Source organism: Triticum urartu, chromosome 4, assembly GCF_003073215.2.
Source record: "Triticum urartu cultivar G1812 chromosome 4, Tu2.1, whole genome shotgun sequence".
Classification (NCBI taxonomy): domain Eukaryota; kingdom Viridiplantae; phylum Streptophyta; class Magnoliopsida; order Poales; family Poaceae; genus Triticum; species Triticum urartu.
The window spans coordinates 44,044,089-44,059,442 of record NC_053025.1 but is presented as its reverse complement, the minus strand read 5'-3'; the positions used below and the strand labels follow the sequence as shown (position 1 = coordinate 44,059,442).

General features: G+C 43.8%; 1 protein-coding gene across 1 annotated transcript; it reads left to right on the top strand.

The window, feature by feature from the left end:
- The first annotated feature begins 7,095 nt into the window (after nt 1-7,095).
- On the top strand, nt 7,096-8,941 carry LOC125550539 (AAA-ATPase At3g28580-like). Its single transcript, XM_048713563.1, has one exon. It carries the CDS (start codon nt 7,183-7,185, stop codon nt 8,740-8,742), a length of 1,560 nt encoding a protein of 519 aa, XP_048569520.1. The 5' UTR covers nt 7,096-7,182; the 3' UTR covers nt 8,743-8,941.
- The last annotated feature ends 6,413 nt before the right edge of the window (nt 8,942-15,354 follow it).

The window sequence follows — 15,354 nt, the reverse complement described above, 5'->3', positions numbered from 1 at the left end:
TGGGATTGCCCGCTTACCTTCCATGGGAGCTTCAGTTGGATTGCTGATGCTGCCACTAGATTTATTTGTGCAAAGAAATATGGAAAACAGAAGATGGCAATTGTGTGTTGTGCACGGACTAATTGGCTGGTCATTCTGGGGTATATGCTACTGTTTTTTGAGTGAAAGTTATGGTTTTGTACGTACCATGATTTATAGGGTACACTCACTGTTTATTAGCACCGAGTTACATGGTGGACATGACAGGAGAAAAAAATTGATTTTTCAATAAAGAAAGGAGAAATCAATTGATATGAACTCTTTGTGTGTCCTCTCCACATTAGGAGGACACGACACGGAATCGAGAAATGAGTCCTCTCCAAATCAATTAGCAGAATTAGCAGTACTGTTAGGCTGGACAGCTCTGAACCCCATTCCAGGGTCACTAGGGTTGGTGATAGTGATTTCAGAATCAGCAAAGTCTATCGTACAATATCTCTATATGTTATTCAACTTAGCAAATTTTCATCTTCATTTAGATATTACTTACCCATCTTACAACTTCATGGCATGTTTGCTTTAAGATGTCTTGTAGGTACTATGTTTATTTCTGTAGAAGTTTTCTCTCCTGGATTTTGCATCATTTATTCCCAGGATCATTGTCTTTATGACTATCAGGAAATCCGATCGAGGCTATATTCAGTTCATGAACTGCTGAAACAAATACATCTCAGGTGTGCTTCCTGATCTTGCTGTAAGGACAAATATAATCTTCTCCTTTCACCACCAATACTTTTTCTTATCTGTAGGTTAATGGCCTTCTTTCTCGCATGAAAGATGGGATGATAGCTGCCCGGAAGCGCAAGATGTTGTTAATGAATTCGACAGTGATTTAGTGAGATTGTGAAATCCCTCCTTCTGCTCCTTCCAATCTTTCAAATTGATTTGTTTGATCTTCTCTTCATTCCGATTAAATTTATTATCGCTTCTCCTAATAGTCCAGCCAATTAAGAAGAGAAGATAGGGAAGAGAAAAATGCATGACACAAGAAGAGATGCCTTTAGAAGCAGCGTAAACAGGGCTGAATTATATCTCTTTCTACCCTTGCATATATTTAGAATGTACTGGTAAGAGAGGAGGAAGTGAAGAAAAAGGTTGCTGTTCCGAGAGACGTTTATGAGGATCCTACAGTTTTATTTTACTTTAGAGATGGCAGTTGCTCTATCCCTAAATAGTGGACTTAGCAGCTACTTCTTTTTACATTTGCATATCCATTATATGGGTCTGCATCATACTTGTGCAGATAAATAATTATCAGCCTGGTAGAGGAGAGGAATTATATCTTGAATTCATTGATGCCGCATAATTTTGGTCCGTACTTTGTACGACTTGACTGTACAATCATGATGCTTTGTTCACAACTTATATAAAATACTCCCTCCATCCGAAAAAACTTGTCCCAAGCTTGTTTATCAAATGGATGTATCTAGCACTAACTTGGTGCTAGATACATCCATTTGAAGGACAAGCTTTTTCGGACGGAGGGAGTATTGTATTAGTAATTTCAAAACTAATTTTGCATAGCTTTTTGCTTATGCCAAAATGAAAATCGACAAAATATTTATAGCACTCTGGGGTAAAATGTTAAGTTTCTAGACATGTTTTTTATATGCTAGAATATGTCTTTGACCTATGGAAACAAAGGGTTCATTATTTGTTTTCAAGAGCTTAGGTGCAAGTAAGCAGCCCTACATGCAACCATATTTCTCACTCTTCTATCCATGAAGTGTTTTCAAATACTGTATTTTTCTCTTGATAGATGCCATCCGAGGAAAAAACTCTTGACACGGCATTGTGGTAACCTCTGTTCTGTTGTAAACATGTTTTTACTACCATGTATCATCAAGCATTTAAAATGTTATTAAGAGTAACATGGCATTCTGTATATGCTCTAGGTAAACTTGCGTTGAATACACAATTCTTGTTTTTTTTTGTATTTGGGCAAGAATTCATGTATGTGAAAAAAAATCTCTTTCATGTATGGTTTTATATCTCGGCAGAATATTACTGGTTTTGCTACCACAACATGCAGAATATGGTGTGGGTGAGAGGTCATGGGGTTGTGATAGGATGAAAAAGAATATGGTCTCTAAGATGTACGCCTACTCAATAGTGAGCTATTGGTACATACAACATGGAATTTATCTTTTTCAAAAAAGATGGCATAATGTTATTTTTTAGCATTTTTTTGATATTTTATATCTATTGGTCGCAAGGCGGGTGATAGCTCTCAGGTGTACTGCGCTATTGATGGTATCCTTGCCTTTCTTCGTAGTACTGTATTGAGATTGACATGTAACTATTTCATCCTCTATTATAAACATTGTCCTTTTCAAATCCAGTGAGCATTCCTGTAAAATAGTGTCCACTCACATCAGAGTTAGAGCTAGATGGAGCATCAAACAATGGAATCGAGTCATGAATTGTAAGCCAATCATGTAGGCATACACCCATTTCATTTACCTATGTATAGTGGAAGTTGTGTAAGTCATTTGAAATGTTAATATAAAGAGTTCGTTACTGATGTTTGCTGTGAACAGTGTGAATATATTCCCGTGACAAAAAATCTGTGTGAATATATTTGAATGGTGTTATCTCCAACTAAGATCTCTATAGTAGCAGAATTCCTTATTTTCTAAAATCTGGAAATATTAATACAAGTAGAGAGAAGTGGTCCTTGAATTTGTTCGTCCAGATGGTAATATGTGGTGCCACGAATCTGAAGTGGTTATTGTTCCTCTCTTTCTAGAGCCTCTATGCAGCCACAAGAAAAGTTTCCATGAACAGAGAGTTGGGTCATTCATTTCATAGTTGACTCATGAGTTGGAACCAGAAGGCCGGAGGGTCCAGTGAATATTTAGTTTGGCCCAACGACTCTGGCTGAAGGAGAGTGAAGATCATGTGGTCGACGATTTCTTCAACGAGGAGGCCACACAACATTGATCGATATGTGGCTCACAAGTAGATGATGATTGGAATGTTATCTGCTTTGCGTTTCTAGGGTGAAGCATCAATTTTGAATAAAAGATACATTTATTTAGTGATGTTCTTAAAATTATTGTTTAAGATTTATATCAGTGTGATCAATTTTATTTAGATACGTGCATTCGCACGTGCATGATTACTAGTATGCTCAAACAATAGCGAGAAGCACCCCTCCTCTAGCTTTTTTGCATTGTGAAGGATAAGTTGAGCTGATTTTCTACAAAATGATTTCTTTTGCACTTTTGGCTTATTTTGACAATAAGCTATAAGCTAGAAACAAACTGGCCCTAAGAAATGGAAAGGAATCTGAGAAGAACACGGACGCGATAGCACTTGGAGGAGTGTCTCCACCAGCAGAAACAAAACAGAAATGTAACTCGCCACCGTTCGCCAGGAGGCCAGTCCCCGCGAACGCACTCTCTCCCGTCAGATTGGTGTGCACGAATCTTGTCGTACGATCGCAGCCACATCAGACTTTTTTTAACTCATTCGCTATAAGATGAAAGACAGCGAACACATTACTATTGGAAACACTACAGCCCCGGCAGTGGCTAGTGACGCGTCCCTGGAGATTTGGTATTGCACTCTAGTCTCTCCTTTTTTCATCAAACTAGTGGTTGGGGCGCTACCCCTGTGACACCGCTTGAGAGGAAGTTTGCGCACGTTTCCATTTAAAAAAAATACATAGAGTCCTTGTCTTCATCTAAAAGAACATCTTAGAAAAAAAATCCTCATCTTCATCTAAAAAAGTAAAAAGGAAAAAAGGAAAAAATTACCACCGCAGCCTCCCAGTGAATGCCACTTTGCATAACCCTCTATTTAAAAAATACCAGCGACCCTCACTTTCATCTAAAAAGAAAAAAATACATTTAAAATACAATATACACCTTCATCTAAAAAAATTCCAAAAAATTTCTCGCCGCGGCCAACCAGCTTGTGTCATGTGGCATAGCTGGTTGGCCGCCCTTCACGCGTAGTTTAATAGGTTTAATGGCGATTTAAATAGGGCAAAAAAAAGGCCCATCTCACGCACGCAAAGAAAATTGACCATCCTTTTTAAATAAAACAATAACGTAGATATAGAATTGAAATTTCATATATATGCCATCGGAACTAAAAGAGTGAAGTGCATTGTAGGTCCTTAAACTATTTTAGGGGCATTATGTAGATCCTCAAACTATGAAAATTGGCATCCAGGTTCTCGAAGTGCAGTAAGTGTGTTATTCAGAATCAAAATTTGTCCGACCACACATGACCGGCCAGCTGACGCAGTTGACCCATGACACGTCGGACATTGGCCCCTGCAAGGTAACGGCCGGTGGTGAAAATATGCAAAAAAAATCAAATAAATTCTAGGGAATGATAAATGCACTTCACTCCAAATAGATTCAAATTCATGGTTTCAAAAAATGTTCCCGAATATTGAAAACATGTTCACAACTTTAAGAAATGTTCGCGAATGATAAATTTGAAAATTTGTTCATGAACCACAAATATTTGTGGTTCGTGAACATAATTTTGAAGTTCTGAACATTTTTGAAACCATGAACATTTATATTAACGATTTTTTTGTACATTTATAAACATATTTTAGAGTTCATAAATATTTTCTTCACCACAAATGTTTTTTTTAAAATCGTGAATATTTTAAAATTCACAACTTTCTAAAAATCTCTAATGTTTGAAAAATGATCATTTATGAAATTTGTGCAAAAAAAAACAAGTTCAAATACATTGTTCGTGATTTTTTCCATATTCACGAACAATTTTTGGAGTTCACGAACATATTTTCAAATTTATCGTTCACAAACAGTATTGGTGGTTTGTGAACTTATTTTCTTTTTTTTTAAATTTATCGTTCGCAGATATTTTTCTTAAGTCGTGAGTATTTTTTCCATATTCATCGGACGCAAACGTTTTTTCAAATTCATCACTCGTGAACATTTTTTTACTCATGAACATTTTTTCAACATTCGCTAACAATATTCATGGTCCGTGAACATATTTTAAAATATATCTTTCGTGAATACTCTTTTAAAGTTGCGAACATTTATTCCATATTCGTGAACATTTTCTGTTGTTCGCGAACATATTCCCAAAATTATCGTTCGTGAAGATATCTTATTTTCTTTTAAAATTTATCGTTCGCAATCATTTTTTTAACGTCGCGAACTTTTATTCAAATTCATCATTCGTGAACATTTTTCTAAAATCGTGAACTTTTTTCATTAGTTGCGAACATTTTCCCCATATTCGCGAACATTTTTTGAAATAATGATTTTAGTTTATTTGCGTATTTCTGTCACCGGCCGTTAACTTGAGGGCCCTTTGTCTGACGTGTCACGGGTCAACGACGTCAGTTGGCCGGTTAGGCAGGGTCGGACAGTTTTTAGACTTGAATAACACACTTACTACACTTCGAGAATTTAGATGACGATTTTCATATTTGAGGACTTACATGACACCCATAAAACAGTTCAGGGACCTACAATGTACTTGACCCGAACTAAAACAACCATCTAATTTGACCACGACCCCTACCACATCCAGGGCCATGTCTAACTCCACTTAACCAGGTTGCTCACATATCCTTAAAGACAAGGGGCCGCGGGGGAAGGGGTGAATCTCATTGCCATACTCTTTGTACATGTGACCAAGGTTTCCACACACCAAGCACCAGTTTGGGAGCCATTCATATTTTAGGCGAAAGATCTAGCGCTTATTATCTGGGATAAGTGAAACAACTTTCTTCGTATGTTTATTAACATTGATCTTAACTTCAGCTCTAGAAAAAATCCCTCGAAATCCTGTGACTCCAGCTCAGCATAGATAAATTCGCTAACCTTCCTTGTTAGTGATTTCAGTAACAACACATACTCATCTGGTAGGTCGTGGATTTAGGTCCATATCTTTAGAGAATCGAGCTTGATCAGCAAGGGTTATGTAAACCCTTCGTATGGCGCCAACACCACGAAAATTCCAAGGCCCTTCTTCCATAACCCGTTTCGAATCATCAAGGCAATAGGACTCCAAGGTGTAAAGGTTGTCGTTCAGGGGGCAAAAGGTCACCTCCTTGGCAAAATTCCACGCTACTCTCATGTTCTTCTAAAAACAGTATTGGTTGTTGGGCTTGTCCATATGGACTCGGGCAATGGCTATCCATCATGTCAAACTAGCCGTCAGTGCTTCATACTGTTCCACAAAATGATCATGGAGGTCTTCCTCTCTAAGCCCAAGTTACTTCATCAAAGCCTCCACATCGCTCATGTTAGTACCCGAGTCAGGAGCTTCGTTGTCAATGGCGGAAATCTAGCCCAATGAGAAGAAATTGTCGGGCGTCGAACCCTAGGTCCTCTGAATCTACCGCAGGTCCGCCAAGACCAGACAATGATCTATAGGATCACCTCATGATCAATCTGAGTCGGTCCTTATGGGAGAGGCAGGGGAGGCAAAATCTCAACGATGGCATCAACGTCGCTGAGAGGAAAAGCTAACCCTAGCGTAGGGGAAAAGAGGTCTTGATGATGTCCAATAGGTTTTTTTAGACAATGGTGGTGTCCAATAGGTGATCCACATCAGAGTTGCCCTAAGGCTTGGTTTACTGCGTGTGATGTTATTTCATGTAAACAAAATTTCAATGGTGTGGCCCATGAGTTGGCCCAAATAAGTGTGTGTGTATGTGCGCGCGCAGTGTCTCGCTGTTATTGGAGTATAATGTTCTAACATATTGTCAACCAGATGCAAATTGTCACCCAGGCTTCATCTCGCCGACCTCATGCATCTCTGATTAGTTTTTGTATTAGCCTGTTGTAACAAGATGCAATCAATCATCTAAAAATGTTTCATGATGCAATTAACAATCGCAATCCTGACGCATCTGGTTGGCTCTACAAAACTGAGCTAGCCAAGTCTGCATTTGCCATTGGATCCATTAAGTAATCTCGTTTCCATGGACTGTTCGATCAATGCTCACCTGCTCCGGCCCCAACGACCACGACAGCACATGCTTAGCTATAGCTTCAAACTCAGCAAAATCACCACACGAGCCATTGGCATTATATACGCAACACGCACACACATGCCCAGTCCAGTCCAGTCTAGTCTAGGTCACTACGGCTTTCCATCGACACAATATCAAGAGGAGCTCTAGGTCCGGCCATGGCAGCGGCATTAGTGGAGAGGTGGGCGGGGCTCGGATCGGCGGTGGCGACCGTCATCTTCCTCTGGTCCGTGGTGCAGAACTACGTGCCCCCCACCTTCCGCCTCTACCTCACCACCTGGGCCACCAAGCTCGCAGCCTGCTTCAACCCCTACCTCCAAATCACCATCTCCGAGTATGGCGCCGAGCGTTTCCAGCGCAGCGACTTCTTCCTCGCCGTCGAGGCCTACCTCAGCGATGCGTGCGCCCGCCGCGCGCGCAAGCTCAAGGCCGAGCTCGGCAAGGACAGCAAGAACCTCCTGGTCTCCGTGGACGACCATGAAGAGGTCACTGACGACTTCTCTGGGATCACCATCTGGTGGTACGCCTCCAAGAGGCAGTCCAAGGCCAACGTCATCAGCTTATACCCCGGCGGGGACGAGAAGCGCTTCTACCGGGTCGTCTTCCATCGGCAGCATCGCGACCTTGTCGTTGACTCCTACCTTCCTTTCATCCTCGGCGAGGGCCGCGCTGTCACTGTCAAGAACCGCCAACGCCGCCTCTTCACCAACAATGCTAGCGGCAGCTGGAACCCCTACCGGGGCAAAAGCGTCTGGAGCCACGTCCCCTTCGAGCACCCCGCCACCTTTGACACGCTCGCCATGCACCCCGATGAGAAGGAAGCCGTCATCGACGACCTCATGGCGTTCCAGGAGAGCAAGGAATACTATGCCAAGGTCGGCAAGGCATGGAAGCGTGGGTACCTCCTTTACGGACCGCCCGGCACCGGCAAGTCCACCATGATCGCAGCCATGGCGAACTTCCTCGACTACGACGTCTACGACCTTGAGCTCACGGCGGTCAAGAACAACACCGAGTTACGGAAGCTCTTCATCGAGACAACGGGCAAGTCCATCATGGTCATAGAGGACATCGACTGCTCCGTCGACTTCACAGGAAAACGCCGCAAGGACAAGAAGGCCTCAAGCGACAAGGACTCCGACAACGATGACAAGCCGAAGCTACCGATAGAGCCAGAGAAGGACGATGCCACCAAGGTGACGCTCTCGGGCCTGCTTAACTTCATCGACGGGCTGTGGTCTGCTTGCGGAGGTGAGCGGATCATCATCTTCACCACCAACCACAAGGAGAAGCTGGACCCGGCGCTGATCCGGCGGGGTAGGATGGACAAGCACATCGAGATGTCCTACTGCCGCTTTGAGGGCTTCAAGGTGCTCGCCAAGAACTACCTAGATGTCATTGAGCATGAGCTGTTTGGGGAAGTTCAGCGCCTGCTTGAGGAGACCGACATGTCGCCCGCTGACGTTGCAGAGAACCTGATGCCCATGTCGAAGAAGAAAAAGAGGGACCCGGATGTGTGCTTGATAGGCCTAATCGAGGCGCTCAAGCAGGCCAAGGAGGAAGCGGCGGCGGTCAAGGTGAAGGAGGCAGAGGAGGCTCAAGCGAAGAAAGCCAAGGAGACAGAGGAGACAGAGGTGAAGAAAGGCAAGGAGGAAGACAAAGAGAAGGACAAAGCACCCGAGGCAGCCAATGGGGATATTAAGCAAGGTGACAAGTGAAGTGACATCACGCCAGGAAGCCAAGGAAAAAGAATGAGCTTGTTCACTAGTGCTCCCTTACAAAACAAAAATGCAGTGTTTGGTTTGAGAAAAATAATGCACCTTTCAAGTGAAACAATATTTCTTTCTTCTCACACTTGTAATGCTGCTGCATATAAAGTATGCAACAATACAAAAAGCTACTGCAACAAGGATCACACGCCTTACCTACAGCAAAAGGCTAACAAGTTTTTTTCAGGGAATTAAAAAATAAACATGGTATCATGCAGGCTTCATTACCATTTCACCAATCCAATGCCGCCACTACGCATGACAGTGACAATATGCAATTAGCAATCAGAATTTATCCTGCTCCTAGAGTTAATTAAGCAATCCAAATCTGAATTGGCCCGTTCATTCATTAATTAACTAATTAAGCAACCCAAATCTGAATTGGCCCGTACATTCATTAATTAACTAATTAAGCAACCCAATTCTGCATTCTTTCAGCCCTGACCAAATGTAACATGATATTGTTGTAAGAACAAAACAAGAACAGAGCGTCGTTTACAAAACAAAAGACAGCAGTCTAGCGTATATAACTCGTCTATAAAACTTGCTTGTTCTGATGAGTATTCAAATGCTACAGCAGACCCGAAGACACAGACACATGGCAATGATCAGAAAAGAGAATGCGAAGCATTGCTTATCTCACCTTGTGGTCACCGTGTTGAAGGTGGTGCCAAAATGGTTCAGCCCGAACACCTCTGACGTTATGATGAGCATGTTTTTATGGATATATAGATGGGTAAGAGATATTAATAACTTGTAAAATGAGTGTGCAGAAGAGGCATGATTTTGCAACAAATTTAAGCATAACAACATTATATTAATGATCAATGATGAGATGGATTGAGGAAACTAAAATAGGGTTAGATGTAAGCCATCAATACTAATGCTTAATCATCACTGGACAATTTCTAAACTCTTTAGTTTTAGATATACGCTAATGACCAAATAAGAAGGAATAAAGACAAACAAGTCAAACCGCGCAAATTTTGACCGAATTTCTAGAAAAATATATTCAGAAATTGAATGCCAAATTAGTATCAGTAAATACATAATAATATATTTTTTAATACTACTATTTTAGGGTAAATATATTATTTAGTATTATAGTTATGATAGTTTTTCCTACAAAGGTGGTCCACTTTACACCGCTTGACTATAGACAAACTTTATGGTCCTTCTTCTTTTGGAGTCAGAGGGAGTACAATAATTTTGACACCAGGTATGTTAGCTATATTTAATTATTTTATTTTTGATGGTATAGAACTAGGGCTATAAAAAATTAATCAGATAATACTTAGTCTGGAGGAGAATAACTGGCTGAGGTCGAGGAACACTAAAAAATCATTCTAGGTCGCTAAATAGGCTTTTTTTGCTATAAACTTTTCTGTGACCTATGTGAATATAATGGTATCTGAACACATCAACTTTGAAAAAAATAATATGTAAAACATATTTTTATAACGGTAAAAAAATCTAGCCGCACAAATATGCGGGTTACCCTTAGGAATGTAAATGGTACAGATAATTCCTGTTCCGGATCAGTATTCACATCCGTTTCTAAGGATATGGTCTGCACTTGCACGAATCCATCGGATATGGATACAGATATGGATTTTGGTCAACTGGATATCCAACGGATATGGTCGATAATATCCATCGGACGTAGATTATCCTGTAGTTCTTACGGACTATCTGAGGTTGTGAAATATGATTAACTGATAAGTTCAGCCCTATCGGCAAGCCTGATATATAATTCGCCCACCAATTAGAGTCACCAGATATAAAATTGTTGATGTATTGGTGTGAGATTTTTTTTACGAAAATATCAGATCTATTATAGAGATTCATCGGAAGTACAAAGCATTCCAAACATAATAAAAATTACATCGCAAGTACAGCTTCTCCTCTCCTCCTATGGCCCCAACGACAACGACAACACGTGCTTAGCTAAAGCTTCAACTGTTAAACATCATTGTAATGCCTTGCCACGGTATGGTTATAAACCGTGGCCGGCTAGATATGTGGCGTGCGTGTTGTAGTTAGGATAGGTTAGGTTGTTGTGACTGAGATCTTGGTAGTTAGCTTAGCTTGGAGATCAATCCACACCTAACCTAATCCCTAACCTCCTTGTAATCTTGCCGCATGTCTGGCCTATATAAACACGCAAATGCGTCCCTGCCCCGGCAAGCGCTTCCAGCCTCTTGTTTCACATGGTATACAGAGCCTAGTTCTTCCACACATCTAGATCATGTCATCTTTTTCCTCCTCCCACGCCATGGCCATGCCCTCGCTCGTCTCCCTCGGCCACACCATCACGGAAACTCACCCGTGACAACTTCCTGGTGTGGAAGGTCCAAGTTCTTCCGCACGCCAGGGCTGCGGCGATGATGGGCTACCTTGATGGCTCGATCAAGGAACCCGCTGCTGTCATCGTCACCGAGAAGGAGACCAATGGGAAGAAGGAGACCACCGAGCTGCCCAATCCAGAGCATGCAATCTGGGTTATCAAGATCAACAGGTCCTAACTTTTTGCTCGCATCTCTATCCCGTGAAGTTCGTGATGCATGTGTCCAATCACACCACGGGCCGCGGGCGTTTGGCAAGCCCTGGTCAAGAGCTTCTCTGCGCAGTCCTGAGCACGTCAAATTCAGCTTCGCTCGGCGATTGGCAACGCCCGCAAGGAGATCTCTCCGCCTCTGCTTACTTCACGAAGATGAAGGGGTTAGCAGATGAACTTGCTGCTGCAGGGAAAGCCCCTCGAGGAGGATGATATCGTCTCGCACATCCTCGAGGGCCTCATGCACGAGCCCGACTACAACGGGTTCGTCAACCTCCATCTCCACGCGCGCTGCCACCGATCGGCCGATCGGTCTCAGCGAAACTCTTCTCGCTGCTGCTCTCTGCGGAGGCCCGGATCACCGCCCAGCACGCCGCCTTCTCCGCTCACCACTCCGCCAATCTCGCCGCGAAGGGTGGTCGTGGCGGCTACGGTGGCGGACGCGGTGGTCAGGGTGGTGGACACGGCGCGGAGGCAACTACCCCGACAACTCAGGTGGTGGTGGCGGTGGTGCGCTGCGCCCACAGAACGATGACCGTGGTGACCGCGGTGATCACGAACGCTGTCAAATCTGCAAGGAAGGAAGGCCACTGTGCGTGGCGCTGCAAGAAGAGGTTCGATAAAGGCTTCAACAACAATGTACGTAACCCTGCAGGCAGTGGTGGTGGCGGACGCAGCGGTGGAGGGCGCGGTGGCGACGGCGGTAGTGGTGGCAACCCATGCTCCGCCAACTCTGCCCACTCCTACGGCGTGGATACCAGTTGGTATCTCGACACCGGCACCACAGATCACGTCACCGGCGAGTTGTATGAGCTGGCCGTCCGTGATCGCTACACCGGCACCGACCAAATTCACACGGCAAGTGGGCAAGGTATGGACATAGCGCATATTGGTCATTCAATATTATCTACTCCCTCTGGTTCCTTACATCTCAACAACATCCTTCATGCTCCTAGTGCCGACCAAAGCCTTCTTTCTGCCTATAATCTTATATGAGATAATGATGTATTCATTGAGCTTCATCCCGAATTCTTTCTTGTTAAGGATCAGGCTACCCGGAGAACAATTCTGCAAAACAAGAGTAGATGGGGCTTGTTCCCCGTGACCGGACGGCAAAGTGCACCTCCACGCCAAGTTCTTGCTGCCATCAAGCCTTCCACCTCTCGGTGGCACAAGCGCCTAGGGCACCCTGCCCTTCCGGTAGTTCAAAAGATTCTACGTGATTTCAATCTTCCTGTCTCGAATAAACAAGACCACTTTCTGGTGTGTGATGCATGTCAGATGGCCAAGAGCCATCAGTTACCTTACTCTCGTTCAACTAGTGGATCCACAGCTCCTTTAGAGCTGATTTTTTTCAGATGTTTGGGGTCCTGGACCCGTCTCTGTAGGAAGGCAGAAATACTATGTCAGTTTTATTGATGATTTTAGCAAGTTTAGCTGGATATATTTGCTCAAAAATAAATCTGATGTCTTCGAAAAATTTCGCCTTTTCCAAGCTCATGTTGAACGTCTCTTTGATCGTAAAATCATTGCCATGCAAACCGATTGGGGTGGGGAGTACCAACGGTTGAGCTCATTTTTTGAACGCATTGGCATCACACACCATGTTTCTTGTCCGCATGCTCATCAGCAGAACGGCTCCGCAGAAAGAAAACATAGGCACATCGTAGAAGTTTGTCTCTCTTTACTTGCTCATGCATTTATGCCACTTAAATTTTGGGATGAAGCGTTTCTCACTGCGGTCTATCTTATTAACCGTATCCCCAGCAGATTTATCAAGAACCAAACACCTCTAGAACGAATCTTTGGCACCAAGCCCAACTACTCCTTTCTCCGCATTTTTGGGTGTGCCGTCTGGCCAAACTTGCGCCCTTTTAACAAGCACAAGCTTGAATTTAGGTCCAAGCAATGCACCTTCCTAGGGTACAGTACCCTTCATAAAGGTTACAAATGCCTTGACATCTCTTCTGGTCGTGTGTATGTGTCCCGTGATGTCATTTTTGATGAGCAAGTTTTTCCCTTCGCAAGTCTCCACTCAAATGCCAGTGCTCAACTTCACAAAGAATTGCTTCTCCTGCCCTCTCATCTCTTGCCGTCTCCTTTTTTCGCTCAAGGGGGAGCTGATTTTACTGCTGATAATATGTCCTTGTCCAATGCTAATGACCCAGCTGAAAGTGTGCAGGAAACAGGGCAGCCAAACATTGAAGACTTTGGTGAAAATTCTTATGATTTTATGCAGCACCCTGAGGATTCTGATACAGCCACAGAAGATCCGGCGGCCTCGGGATCTGCGGCTGCAGCCGCACCGCAGCAGCGTCAGGCGAATCCTCGCCGGGATCCGCGCCAACAGATAGGCGGCCAGGCGGACGCCCTGTCCCGCTCTCCTCTAGTGGGCCCGCCAGGCGCACTACCGCGCTGTCCCGGCCTGGGAGGGCGTGCGGTCTCCTGGTGGGTCGGCCAGCCCAGCTGGGCGCGGTCCACCTGGCCCTCACGAGGCGAGGCGCACGGACTCTGACGCAGCGCGATCTTCCTCGAGGGATGTGGCTGAAAGTGCTAGTGATCGACTAGAGGGGGGGGGGGTGAATAGGCGATTTTTATGAAAGTCTTCAAAACATGGAAGTTTCGAAGACAAATGATAGAAATAAACCTATTACCATGCAGCGGAAGGTAGACTACACTAAGCAAGCCATAGTCAAGTATTCAATGAAGTGAAAGCACAATGACTAATAGCAGCTAGGCAGTATAGATCAGGTAGGAAGATAGTGTGAAGCCAATCAGAACAATCAGTTACTCCGTGAAGACAAAAGATAATGCAATCATACAATGACTTCACCAGGGCCAACAGTAAGTAAAGGAATGGGAAGGACGAAACCAGTGACTCGTTGAAGACAATGATTTGTTGGACCAGTTCCAATTGCTGTGACAACTGTACGTCTGGTTAGGGAGGCTGAGATTCAACTCAGAAGACTGCGTCTTCACCTTATTCCCCTTGAGCTAAGGACACCCAGTCCTCGCCCAATCACTCTGGTAAGTCTTCAAGGTAGACTCCCAAACCTTCACAGACTTTGTTCACCGGCGATCCACAATGACTCTTGGATGCTCAGAACGCGACGCCTAACCGGCTGGAGGATTCACAGTCCTCAAGTGTAATAAGTCTTTAGATCACACAGATAGGAAGACTTCAGTGATGCCTAACACTCTTTGGCTCTGGGTGGTTAGGGCTTTATCCTCGCAAGGAATTCTCTCTCAAAGGCTTCGAGGTGGGTTGCTCTCAAACGACAAAAGCCGTACACTAACTCTGAGCAGCCAACCGTTTATGGTTGTAGGGGGTGGGCTATTTATAGCCACTAGGCAACCCGACCTGATTTGTCCGAAATGACCCTGTGTCACTAAGGAACTGACACGTGTTCCAACGGTTAGATTTCAAATACACGCGGCAACTTTACTTGGGCTACAAGCAAAGCTGACTCATCCAGCTCTGGATAAGATTTGCTCTCATTGTCTTCGCTCGAAGACATAGGATTTTGGTTGAGCATCACTTCAGTCACTCTGACTTTGTTCACTTGGACCCCACTTAACAGTACGGTGGTTCCTATGACTCAACAAAGAAGAAAAGGAGACAACGAAACAACTAAGTCTTCGCGCCCCATAGTCTTCATGCAATTTCTTCTCTTGTCATAGTCTTCAATGTGAATATCTTCACATACCACCATTGTCTTCAATGTCTTCATACATTTTTAGGGGTCATCTCCGGTAGATAAACCGAATCAATGAGGGACTACTACCTGTGTTATCCTGTAATTCTCCCAAACACATTAGTCCCTCAACCAGGTTTGTCGTTAATACTCCAAAACCAACTAGGGGTGGCACTAGATGCACTTACAATCTTCCCCTTTTTGGTGATTGATGACAAACTGGTTGAAGTTTTCAACGGGGATAAAAGTATGTGAAATGTAAAGGATTTAGGTATTGTCTTCATAAGTGGCAAAGGCTCCCCTTGAAGA

Bases quoted from the DNA above. Each gene is read 5' to 3' on its own strand.
- LOC125550539 (XM_048713563.1), top strand. From the start codon at position 7,183: ATGGCAGCGGCATTAGTGGAGAGGTGGGCGGGGCTCGGATCGGCGGTG.